The 13,127-nt window shown below is 40.5% G+C and overlaps 1 protein-coding gene across 1 annotated transcript; it reads right to left on the bottom strand.

Annotated features, from left to right (window-relative positions):
• Positions 1–1,139: 1,139 nt before the first annotated feature.
• On the bottom strand, positions 1,140–12,706 carry LOC125532274 (structural maintenance of chromosomes protein 5). Its single transcript, XM_048696397.1, has 28 exons — positions 12,212–12,706; positions 11,971–12,044; positions 11,731–11,880; positions 11,501–11,605; positions 11,256–11,401; positions 10,547–10,658; positions 10,302–10,457; positions 10,009–10,130; positions 9,797–9,941; positions 9,644–9,709; positions 8,416–8,544; positions 7,927–8,025; positions 7,670–7,835; positions 7,442–7,587; positions 7,289–7,352; positions 7,100–7,224; positions 6,928–7,005; positions 6,423–6,495; positions 5,195–5,298; positions 4,211–4,327; positions 3,610–3,687; positions 3,411–3,510; positions 3,275–3,329; positions 2,362–2,410; positions 2,172–2,259; positions 1,818–1,890; positions 1,620–1,723; positions 1,140–1,536 (listed from the first exon to the last, which is right to left on the bottom strand). The coding sequence occupies exons 1-28, from the start codon at positions 12,624–12,626 to the stop codon at positions 1,478–1,480; spliced, it is 3,198 nt and encodes a 1,065-aa protein (XP_048552354.1). The 5' UTR covers positions 12,627–12,706; the 3' UTR covers positions 1,140–1,477.
• Positions 12,707–13,127: the final 421 nt, after the last annotated feature.

Genomic DNA, 13,127 nt, shown 5'->3' with positions numbered 1-13,127 from the left:
AGTCTTCCCATGCATCTTGCCGCCAAAAATAAAGAAATTTGAGTTGAACATGATGATTCAATCTCTAATCAGTATTTACTAGTGTGTGCACCAAAATCATGTCATGTGAGAAACCAATTGAAAAAATGATGCAATAATTGGTAGCCAGGTCTAACTGCTGCTGCTACTACATGTTACTACATACATACATGAATGTATGTATGGGAAATATTATTTGGATGCAGCTCTCAGTCTCACCACTGAGCCATGACTATGAGAATTAGTATATTAGACCGGCCAACATGTGAGTCTGGCTACCTGGCAGGCATGTGGTTGGCTGCTGCTGCTAGAGTTAGCATGTATGTATGTATGCACAAACAGCAAGATTACAAATAGTTAATCAACTTATAGTTATTCAAACAAACAAAGAAAATAGGAGTAATCAAGTTGCTCAACCACCGCGGCAGTTGGAGCTTGATCAATGGCTGGGTGGAGCTGGAGCTGGAGCTGGACATGAATAATGCACCAGATATTATCCGTTTGTACTTGAATTGAATTGCATAATGGTGATGAGGTCAACCAAACCAAACCAAACCAAAGCAAACCAATGTGGATGTGGTTGTATGTATCTATGTATGTATGTACTATCTAGATACAAGCAAGCAAGCAATCAAGAAAGCAATCAAGAAAGAAAGAAAGAATTCATGCAGCCATCCATAAAGCACAAGAGAAGAGAAAACAAAACTAAAGAAAGGCTAGCTAGTTGCGCTGAAGCATCAAATAAAATCAAACCAAACATCATCTTTGCTTTGAATTACTGCCGACCCGACCCGACCCAGTGAGGTCAGCGATAACTACTTATATTTGTGCGTAACTAGGTTCAAGGAAACAGAATAATAATAAATCTAAAAAGTCACTAGCTAACAACTGCTCTCTTCTACTCTCTCTTATATTTGTGTGTAAAACAAATAAATAGTCCCAAGCAGCTGTCAGTCTGTCAGTCAGTCGTTGACGTATGCCTATTTGTAATTAATTATTAATTAGTGCAATAAACAAAACAAAACAAACACAAGAGCATACATACCAAGTTTCAGTTTGTCATCTAATGCTACCTTCGTATAATAATGATATAATATTGCACAAGAAAGAAGAAGGACGAGTCAAACTCAAACAACTTGTCAATCAAAAGGATAATACTTGAGTCATCATCCCTTACCTGCTCCGATTACACCCCCCCTACTTTTAACTATTCACACCCACCCAATTACTAACTGCTGATAAATAGTACGTATACTCAACTGAATTACTACTAACTTAATAATACTAATTGTTTGCATCTACTCCGATTGTGGATAATAACAAGGCTATGCAGTCAGCTAAGCCATTACCCGCTCCACGCCTCCTACTAAACCCAGCTAGGCTAGCTATATTTACATCCCAAAAGCAGCACACAGCAGCAGCTTCCAAGTGGTAATTGTGGATCATCAGGAGAGGAGACTCAATTCCCGCTCCCAGCCAAGCCCATGACGCTTCTCCAACTATCTCCCCCGCGCCAAGCTGCAACAGTCGCAGCGCATCATTCATCAGCTTCCACAATGGCAAGGACAAGTCAACTATCCGCTATAAAAACTATACATTACCATGGGCTGGTTTCTCAATCCAGGGACCGTTCATGATGTTCAAGATGCTGCACGCGTCGCTATATTCCAAATCAGGCAGCAACTTGGGTGTCAGCAGGAAGCACCTACACAGCAGCAGCCACATTCGATGAACCATACCGACCCATCAGGTTAATCAGTTAGTTACAAGGTCAAACTGTCTGTTGCGCCAAGACTTACTGTGGTGTGTTGAGTTGGCTCGCCGCCCTCACAAGCTGCTGGAACATCTTCCTCTCGTTTATGGGATCCATTCCTACATGCAAGTTTTTTGGGGGTGGACAAGTTAGCTACTGCACCATTCATTCATTCAATCCTGCATGTCTAATAATGTTTACTACTCCCTCGTTCCCAAATATTTGTCTTTCTAGCGATTTCAACAAATGACTGCATACGAAGCAAAATGAGTGAATCTACACTCTAAAATATGTCTACATACATCCGTATGTTGTAACCATTTGAAATGTCTAGAAAGACGAATATTTGGGAACGGAGGGAGTAGCACTGCATGGTAAAAAAACAGAGGTATCGCCTTGCCTTGATTTATCTCATCAACCACCCGAAATGGGCAGTTTGTAAGATCTTGGAGCGATACGAGATACAGAATGGTAGAAACTGACCGCTCCTACAAGTGACATGAAAATAAATAGCAACTATAACAACACACAGCAGAGATAAAAAGGTGCAAACAAGATACACATCTGAGACAGACAGCGTTTATCCATACCCCTCCAGATTGGTGATGAGCACTTAGCACCTGCAGCTCACCGGTTTGCCTGTAGCAAAACAATACTCACATTTCATTTTACAAGAAAGAAAATAACACCACAGAATAATGTCCAACAGAAACATTGTAGGAGCCCTTCTTATGCTACATAGCAAACACAGATAGGCAAAAACGGAATGAGTATTTAACAGAAAATCCTATAAGACCAGGCAAATAAATAATATTCTTCTCTGAAACAACACTCGACAGATTGTTTATATCCTACTAGATGAACCGAATGTTGAAAATAACGGATTAACACGCAAGGACCAAGCGTTAACTTGGCTAAAGCTCCTGAGAAATAAGAAATGCTGTAAAAAAAAAGTAGGAGTATATGATACAATCATCTATTTCAACATTTTACTTCTTAATAAATAAAACTCAAGAGTGCTTATCACAGGATTATGCTTAAACACATCCTAGAATACAATCAACTCTTGGCAATAAAAAAAGCCTGATAATCATCTGGTATGACTAATCGTGGGTCATGGCTACCCCATCCTACTCCAGGTTTAAGTAAACTAGACATATGCACTACTACCTCCTTTCCGGTGTATAAGGCTTGTGCGTATCCCTAAATCTATAATTTGACCAACATAAGATGAGTTGTATAGACTAGAAATTATACCATTAGAAAGTATACGATCTGAAGTTTCTAATGATAAATTTTTAGTGATACATAATTTGTATTACGTTGGTCTATTTGTCAACCTAGAGATACGCGCAAGCCTTATAACCCAAAAAGGAGGTAGTAACTGGTGTGGTTGCCATCAGGCATCAAGAAACAGTACAATTTTGAGCAAAGTCCAGTGGTGGCAGTTATTCTTTGCCCAATTGCAAGAAATAATAAAACAGCATGGGAAAAGAAACTTACCTAAACTTCACCTTTATAAGAATACCGTATTGACTAAAATCGAGACCATGCTCATCTGCCAGGAAATTTAGGTACAGCACTTAGCATTACACACAAGTGCACAAATAATGACATAAAACAGATCGGGCATACATACCAAGTGAAACTTCTCCAGCAACAGCCATTTCTTGGAAGTTGCGACTAAAGGTGTCATTTATTTTTAAAACAAGACTTCGGAGAGTTGGAAGCCATTTACCCTACAAAATCAGCAAAGTCAAGTCAGGACTCAGGAGTGACAAGATCGCAAAAGGTTGAGAAGTGATGGCAATATAGGTCATCAGATGAAATGTTTCAACCTTTGTAGTTTCTATTTCAGAGCAGCACCTCTCATATTCTGCTTTATCATCTTCCAGTTTTGTTGATATTGATACAATCTACACAATTGAGATAAGCAATGTCTCAGTAGCAATAATCGATGTAGAACGGGGTCCAAAAAAAATCAATGTAGAAGTAGGCAAGAAGCAGACTGATGAGTAGCTCAAAGGAGCATATTATGATCGGGCACATGAAGAGATTTTCTTTGGCGTGAATCTATCAGCTCAAACTCTGAACGGTTCAAGGTTCCAATCTACCTTTATCTATGCTACTCCCTCCGTCCGGAAATACTTGTCATCAAAATGAACAAAAGGGGACGTATCTAGACGTATTTTAGTTCTAGATACATCCCCTTTTATCCATTTTGATGACAAGTATTTTCGGACCCCACCAATGATTCCCTCAGTTACGCTTTAGAGCAAGTTTCAAGAAGCCCAAGTTGATACGTCTATCGCAAGGCTACTGCTACGTTTGTGACAAGGGAACTCTGCTAAAGTTAACCAAAAACAATGAAAAAGAAATACTCCTGCCGGACAAAAGTACGAAGCAAGAATGCACTCATCAGTGGGTAGATTGTTGTACCTCACGTTGCCGGTTTTGATACTCCTGCAAAACGTTTTGATTGAGGAATAGCATAGAATTTGCTTCCGATTCAGTGTCTTGTATTGCAAGCTCCAGGTCTTCTATAGTAGTAGCCATCTGCAATTAGAAAGGCAATGGAACCGTAAAAAAAAACGCGCGCGGGGGGGGGGGGGGGGGGGGGGGGGGACAAGGGCATATGTATGCAGCTAAGACAACAGGTTTTTATCTGGTCCAAGAAAACACCAGCACATAGGGTATTGCAGAGTCAAAGAATGGACAGAAACTTGCAGGTTGTATGGCTGGGCTAGACGCAAAAGCAGCATAACCAATCCAAACACATGAACAGTAATGCATCAGACACTATTATATGGCCATGATAAGATAATTCTTGACAAGCACACATAATGAGGATTTGTAGAGGGGGGGCATTCTAAGGAACTAAGATCGAATAAACTTCTTTCATTATAAGAAGAGTAACACTCTTGGTGATTGGGTTGGAAGCTGAGAGACTATTGGCCCATTACCCTATTGTGAAAATTTGGGGTATCAAAGTAAGATTCAAAGAGAGTTCTGACCATTCTCTCTCTATCAGGAAGCACAAAAACCAAAAGAAAAGGTACATCAAATAATTGACAAAATACACACTCCAATGGTTGAAGTCTTGAAGGGTGATCGCACTTGGTGTTTCCATTGCACTTTCTAACCTTGTTGTGACACTTCTGATGCTTTTAGTATAGGTAGAGAGATTTCTACCTCTTGCATCAAAAAGTTTATACCTTCTAACTCACTAGGCACCACCATAGTTGTGATAGAAAATGAAACTACAATAAGCATAGATACTACAACCTTGTTCTGTTCTGTTCCCAAATGTCTCATTTTCATCATTTATACATTTGAGTTCTTATATGTTGAACTTCTACTGCAAAAAATTGAAATACTACAATAATTTTAGGCGGAGTTTATTAAAACTAGTTCAGGGCATACCTTCTCAAACTCTTTTGCAAGGTCGTCTGTGATCATAGATACTGACTCTGCATGCTGTTTTGCCTTAAGCATCACCTGCTTATGCTCTTGAGTGGTTTTTTTACCTGATGGTAAAATTTGAGAAACAGCCATTATGAAACACAGAAACTATCCGTCAATCAACGTCAGGAATATCAACTATTCAGTTTAGATCTATTTCAAAAAAAAAATTGGCCAGGCAAATTTGCTTCAGCTGATCAATTGCAATAAGTGCCAAAATAAAATATTGACTGTTTGAAGGCCAAGAGGTATTCAACAAATGCATATGCACGTATAACTTCTCAGTGAAGCTCCAAATGGGGATTTCCCAGCATTATTTTGGTGATAATATACTGCTGGATTTCAAGGACTAGGTTGCAATTGCAACAGTTTGGTTTGGTGAACAAGTTATCTTTCGGGTAGAAACTGACTTTCCAAGATTATAGGTATGGTGAACTTCGATCCTGGGCCAAATACTACAAAGAGGAAGGTTGAACAGCAAGAGAGATAGACAAAGGAAGTGTTTATGCTTTGAAAGATATGTCAAAAGGCCCGGCTACAAGGAAGGAATACCAACAAACTTGTAAATTAAAGCACAAATCTTCTTTAAGATATTCATATCTTTGACTAATTGACTGGATAGATAATGAAGTCTTCAGTGACAAGCTCCTGCGCAGGCTTGCTGCCAGCGGAGTTATCTGAGGCCTGGCCTTTTACGAACTTCATGGGTCCAACCGGCTAGCAGCAAACAATGTTGAAGGTCATTTTGTAAAACAACATTCCTATTGTAAATAATGACTTGCTGATCTCCCTTTTTGTGCATGTTTGCAGTAATATGATCATGCAGACATATAGTGATAACAGTAGTCGATCAGCAAGCAGTGCAACAACATATTGCATAGTAACACACAAAATCATGCTGAAAATTAAGTAAAAACTACTAAGTTATTCACTGATATTTTGTAACAAGGCAAAACAATGAGTATGCAGCATGGTGTTTATTACATAAAACGTGTGCCCGGTAACTGTAGACCCAAAGAAATCACAGCATAGCAAAATCTTAAAGGAAAAAGGGAAGAAAGAACAGCTTAATCGCTCTACCCACTAATATCTTCAAAGGTATTTTCTGGCAGCTTAGTTGACTACACTAGCAATATTTTCAATATACTTGTTAAAAACAGATATGCAATTGATTTTAGCAACAACTCACGGTTTTCATATTCTTTGGCAGCGCCAGCAACATCCTTTTCGTGTTTCTTCACATCCTTTTCCATCTCCCATATCTATGAGATGCAAACAACAGTCAAAGAGAAAAACACACACAAACGTTGGGTATCCAAAACTTTTAATATTTCCATTTGATGATACCAGGCCAAATAATTTCATGTCACGAGAATGTTTAGAGACATGGATCAACCTAAATATGAGCATCTACTGTTGTTGAATGAGCTCACCATTTTCCTATGCCATTATTTCTGGTTTGTGCACTGTTGATGGAAGTTGCACCAAACTACTAGAACGAACCATTATCTTACAGAAACATTCTACAATTGTGATGATTAATTGGGTGTAAACTGCAAACTTTCCAACAGTGCAATTTATTTATGTATGTGTACTGGCCTACTAGGTACAATGTAATATGATGTAAAAATACAAGTTTTAAGGCCATCCAATTTAAGTCAGTTTTACATATGTAATTGCTTTAATGAGCATACCTTTGTATCAAGCTCAATAGAAGCCATGTTCTTTTCTGTATAACTCCATTTGAGAGCAACAGCTTCAACAAGTAAATTCTAAGAGGATGAAAATCAAGTTGAAGTAAGAACATAGTCTTTGATGATGATCAAGATAAACGAAATATTGGTAGCTAGTTTACGAGGTACTAACCTTGAGTTTTAGCAATGCTCGAAATCGATCATCATTTAACTTAGCTAGCCGATCAGTAAGCTTTCTTGTGCTGGATTCCACATCCTCCTCTTTTGATATGTCCTCCAGAGTTCTTCTTCTCAAATCTAGATAGAAGAACAACATATTATACAAGCAACATGTAGAAGAACAGGGAAAAAAGTACCATACCAACACGCCTTTGTAGGTCTTCTCGCTTCTTCTTTTCAATCCTCACCCTGTCAGTAATCGCTTCCTGATAATAGGACAATCAAAAGATAGCCATTATCAGAGACAACTGGGATATACTTGAATATAATTTAGTGACATTAAAATATTTGAAACCTTTTTCTTGCGGAATTCTGCCTCTTCATCTTCTAATTTTCTCTGATCTTTCTGGAGCTCTTTTAAGGCTTCCTCCATGCCTTCAACATTTTTTGTGCGTTCATCCTTTTCAGATCGAAGTATTTCAATGTCACTAACATTCACGTCTGCAAGAAAAGCTGACAAGCATTAGGCATAGGTGAACCATATAAGCGAATAACTTATCAAGGCTGAGATCATAATACATACCGCACATGAAGAGGCGCGACGGGTAGATTGAATCTACATTTGCTGACAAATGGCCACCATATCTTGATCTGGTCCATCGATAATGGTTACGTGGAGTCCAAAGGTCATTAATACCTAACTTTACCACATCATCTGCGCTCTGATCTGCTTGATTTGTACCGATATACTGCATGGACATAAAAAAGAAGCAAATTCTTTAAAGTCATAACCAGTGCAACTTGGTGCAGATTCATGAACCGGATATAAGCAGTGTATACCGATTGATCCACTGAAGCCTGAGTAATCAAAACATTTTTTACAGCAGGAGGAGCATCAAACTCTTGATCGAGTCTTGATGTGATCCCAAGTTGCTTCATCTGCCAAAATGAAAATTAACAGACTGAAATTTTAACCCCTCGGTTTTATTTTTGCTGAGCACATTTTAACTGGGAACAACGATAAAGAAAGATCCAATATTGATGAAGTCAAAGACGATTACTTTACTATGATGTCCTCACATTAAGTGTGTACCTAAGATGAGAGATGACGATTTGTGTGGTGAAGTGAATTGTTCATGCATAAACAATTAGAGAAGACGATGAAACTAATGAGAGAGAGAAACTAGCTTTAACTCTTAATGCACACGTTGTAACACGCACAAAGATTTCAAAACAAAATAGCGCTCATAAAACAAACAGGAGAGAAACAATAAGTAACAAACATCGATGCCCTAAAATGCTAATTTTGATTGGCATATAGGTGCTGACCTCTGGGGTAATGTTCAATGGCTCACACATGATGCTATTGCCCCCTGTGTAGTTCAGAATAGGAGTACCATATTGCTTCAGTTGTCTAACCAAGAGGTCACGGTCGGAAGCATTCTGTGTAATGAATGACTGGCACACACAACGAAATGGCAATTATTTGTTGCAGATATAATGTTTTCACATTGAAATCAATAAGATAATTGACAAGATTTGCAAAAGAAATACAGACAGTAAGCAAAGGAATAATATCTAAAAAAAGTTTGCAGGCATGCCGTCTTATTGGACACTAATCATCTTCAGTGACTGGACAATCAGTCTACTCTGCACATTAATCATTCATAGGACAAGTGCACAATGGCAAAAAACCTACATCCACTAGTAGACCTGCCACGGTTCGATCAAAGACCCCTTGCTTTATACCCTAGTTCATAATATATGCCTCGAATACTACCTCCAGTTCATAATATATGCCGAGCATGACTACCTAGGATGCACAAAATGCAAGTAGCATTCGATAGGATAGGAGTATAGGACTATCTCTATAAGTTTGACAGACCGTACTTGCTTAGGATTGACTGTCTGATGTTAACACAGCATAATTGATTATCTGCAAAGTCTGATATGTTGGAATTGCTCTTCTGTAAATGAGCAGGTTTCTCGGACATGTATGACAGCGAGAAAGAGGTGCCAGAGCGAGGCATGGGTGTTGCATAAACATGTATAGGTATTCCCGCCCGACCCCAGCTCTAGCACTGGTACCAGCAGTACGTCATGCCCAGTTATGTCTCAACTTTAGCACTAGCAAACGGCCTTCTGGCCAGCCGGACGACAAGTTTAATGTTGTTCTCCAAGGCAGATTCTTTGGTTGCTTGGATTTTTCGATATATAGTTCCAAGGTCATACGCATAGCAATTTCATCTCCTAATAATGCCACAAGTTTCCTGACATTGCCAAATAATTTGATTCTACTGAAATTGCCTAAGAGCAGGATCAGTGATGAGAGTGGTTCATTTTCCTAAATAATTTTTTAGCATTGCAATGCACTGCATGATGCGCTCTGAGTCCTGTAAAGTATTACTTCAATGTGTGCCTCCTAGGTATGCTAGCCGACCATATCATGAATTGAGGGAGAATATTCAGTGGAAATGCTAAAGTAAAGGAAAACAATAAGTAGTATGCACACCAGGATTTAGCAACTAAACATGAAAAATTATCATAGTAACAGTACCCTCCATATATAGTTTGGAACATGGCTTTCCAAGTAACCAGCGTGAGTTTTACTCTGAACATTGACCTGAAATCAGTCAAAGAGAGTATCATGATAAGAATCTTGGATGCAGAGAAAGCAGCAGTTGGTAGGCATACAACCAACTAAACAAACCTCAAGGAGAACAGGCCCATAAACTTCTCCCCTGAACATATTTTTGTTGTTCTGCACCCAAGAGTATGCTTCATTGATTCTTTCAGCACCAGCTCTTTGCAATGCTTGGAGTAGCTTATTGTTCTTACTTTCCATTTGCATCAACCTGTAGTAAAGGTGCATTAGGTATCCATGTCACGGATAGTGTAGATGGTAGTTGATAAGCTGGATACCTATCAGAACACTTCCTCAGATTTTCTCTCTCTTGTGTTAACTGCTGCTCCTTCTCTTTCCGTATGAATTTCAGCTTGTTTATGCCAGAAATTTTATGTCCAATATCATTTGTTAGTTGTGTCTGCAAAAAATAAATAACTTAGCCACAGGTGTAGATACCATTGCTCATGAACACTGTTATTGTGAGCACATAGACTGGATAGGATACCAGTTGGTTATAGGTGCCAACTGAGCTGTACAGATGGAATCATGGAAAGCAAAAGATCGTGGAAACTAAAGTAACAAAACTAACCATTTCATCTCTAGGTGGTCCGTATGGTTGTAGATCTTGAAGTTCCCTTTCAGCAGCAGCAAGACCTTCCTTAGCCTTTGAGATCTTTTGTTGCAGATTCTTTTCATGCCTTCTCAGATCTTCTATGTCATCAAGCGTGGTTTTCAATCGTGCACTCTGATACAACGAAATGTGTCAAGGATTGACAACAGACCAAACTGCACTCAGGAGCTGATTTGAGCGGGGGGAAAAAGGGGGGTACCCACCAGCTGAATCTCGTCATCTGTAACTTCCCGACGCTTGTTTGTGTTTTGATTTATTTGGTTGGCTATCTTCTTCATACTTGAAGTAATTGTCGTTTTCTCTTTCTTGAGCCCTCTATATAAACAGGGTAAAGAAAGAAGATGTGTACTCCATTAGAAATCAGAACCTCAATCTTAGGTATCTCAAGAAGACACACAAGGTTGCTTCGTGAAATAGAAACATTATTGAACCAGAAATGCAATCTCAAAATTAAGCATTATGCTATATATCACCCATGTAACCAGAAATTGAGTTCCAGTTAAGTTTTTTTTCTGTACGAAGGAATACTAGTTCAGAAGTGTTAAAAGGATACTAGTTCAAAAGTGACAGATCAGCAAAACAGTGTGCATTCGAATTAAAAAGGTGTTGAAAAGGGATATCAGATACAGCACACAAGGGAAAACACCGAACCAAATACTACTAGGGACTTCCAGAAACATGTATAAAGTGATTTGGCAAGTGAAGAAATTTAGTACTCCCTCCGTTCCTAAATATTTGTTTTTTTTAGAGATTTCAAATGGACTTCCACATACGGATGTACATAGACATATTTTAGGGTGTAGATTCACTTATTTTGCTCCGTATGTAGTCACTTGTTGAAATCTCTAGAAAGACAAATATTTAGGAATGGAGGGAGTACATGAGTTGTATCCTATTGGCTGTGGTACATACTCGATGGGGGCTTTTGCATCTTGCCAGATTTTGGTTACATCATCCATTTTCTTCTTGAAACTTTTCTCCTCCTCCTGCGCCTCAAGGAATTGCGCCTTCTTGGCGTCGTATTTGAGCCACGGCAATTTCTTCTTCATTAGCTCAGCCTACGGCAGAATCAACCAGCAAAGAGTATTATGAGAATGTCATGGGAATTTAAATGACTATATCAATGGCATTCATCAGAGAGAAACAATACAACGGACCTTCTTGAGGAGCTTATCTCTTTGGCGGACACGTTGGACATCTTTTTCTTGTTCGGCGTTGAGGGCCTTGAGGTTGTTCAAGGTCTGCTCCTTTTGCTTTACGGCCTGAAATTATTCGACACAAGCTCGGCGGTCAATCAATTGGCTGGTACGTAAGAGACCGTGTGTATGAATGAAGCCAGAGAAGCTAGCTTCAGATGTTGCGGAAAACATGGAAGATTGATGTTTACCACTTGAAGAATCCTGAGCTCCTTGCTCCATTCTATAAGCTGGCGATGCTGAACAGGTAAATTGGGATCGCCCACGGCCTTCTCGGTCTCTTCTAGCAGCTGGATGGGGGTGAGCTTTGCGAACTCGCACACCCGATCTTGGGGCAAAAACTAAATCGAGAGAGACAGCACAAACCGTCATCAGGTATAGCTATGCAGTCGCCTAGTCCATCCATGAAGAGAAGAGGATGACACACAGACCTGAGTGAGGTTGTTAATTTGGATGTTGAACTTTTTGATGACGTCGATAATGTCCTTCTTGGGGACGGTGGCGCCTGCAGGAAGGAAGGAATGAATTCTCTGTATATTGTGTTGAGCAAACAGCAAGAATAGTACTCGTACATATATATATATATATATATATATATATATATATATATATATGGTTATTATGGTGTTGAGCAAGCAGCAAGAAAAGGGGATCTCTACTGGAAGGGGGTACCGTCGAGGAGCCACTCGGACTTGTTGTTGGTGTCGATCTTGCGGGTGATGCCGATGTCGCGGCCCTGGTCCTGGGAGCGGAGGGAGAGGCGGACGTGGCCGGACTCCTCGCCGCGCTTGACGAAGGCCCTGACGCTGGCGGCCCGGCCGAGGATGGCGGGGTCGGCGGCGAGGGCGAGGGCGATGGCGCAGACGAGGGAGCTCTTGCCGGAGCCGTTGGGGCCGACGACGAGGTTGAGGCGCGGGCCGGGGCGGCAGACGAGGCGGTCGTAGGTCATGAAGTTGCAGAGCTCGATCTCCACGATGTTGCCCGGCACGTAGTCGTCGTCGCCGCGCTGGTGAGGCGCGCCGGCGGAGGAGGTGGAGGCGGCGGGGGGATCCAGCTTGGGGCGCTTGGCGGCCCGGGCGGGCGCCATCGCCGTCGCCGGCGGGAGGGGAATGGCTGGCTAGGGCTTTTTTTTTTTTTTGAGGGTCTGGGGTTTGGGGTTGCTGACCGGGGTGGGTTGGGGAATTTGGGTTACAACAAGCAAGCAAGGGCTTTGGGCTTTGGGCTTGGGCTGCTTACTCCCTTCCCTTCGTTCCTCGCCCACCTTTTCTTTTTTGGCCCACGAATATAAAAAGCAACTCCAACAATAGAGTAATTATCTAAAATTACTTCAAATAAGCTTTGATTCGAGTTAAAATCAAATACTACTTGCTTCCCCACAACTACTCCAATGAATAAGAGAGGTGGCTTATGGGATAAGCTAGGAAGAAAATAGCTTATTTTTCAAGCCGCCAAAAGAACTAGTCGTAAATCTTACTATGCTTAGGCTTATAAAAAAGATGTCTCTTTGGGACTTCTATCCAAAGGGCTAGGGTTGAAGCTCCATTAGCCCTAGGCCTATATCCACCCCTGCTTAGGACCATCCGCTTAA

The sequence above is a fragment of the Triticum urartu genome, chromosome 1 (assembly GCF_003073215.2).
Source record: "Triticum urartu cultivar G1812 chromosome 1, Tu2.1, whole genome shotgun sequence".
Lineage (NCBI taxonomy): Eukaryota > Viridiplantae > Streptophyta > Magnoliopsida > Poales > Poaceae > Triticum > Triticum urartu.
This window is presented reverse-complemented; position numbering and strand designations above follow the sequence as displayed.

Bases quoted from the DNA above. Each gene is read 5' to 3' on its own strand.
- LOC125532274 (XM_048696397.1), bottom strand. From the start codon at position 12,626: ATGGCGCCCGCCCGGGCCGCCAAGCGCCCCAAGCTGGATCCCCCCGCC. The intron at 12,045-12,211 runs GTACCCCCTTCC...TCCTTCCTGCAG, and splicing joins GTCCGAGTGGCTCCTCGACG to GCGCCACCGTCCCCAAGAAG. The intron at 2,411-3,274 runs GTAAGTTTCTTT...GTTTTGCTACAG, and splicing joins CTTATAAAGGTGAAGTTTAG to GCAAACCGGTGAGCTGCAGG.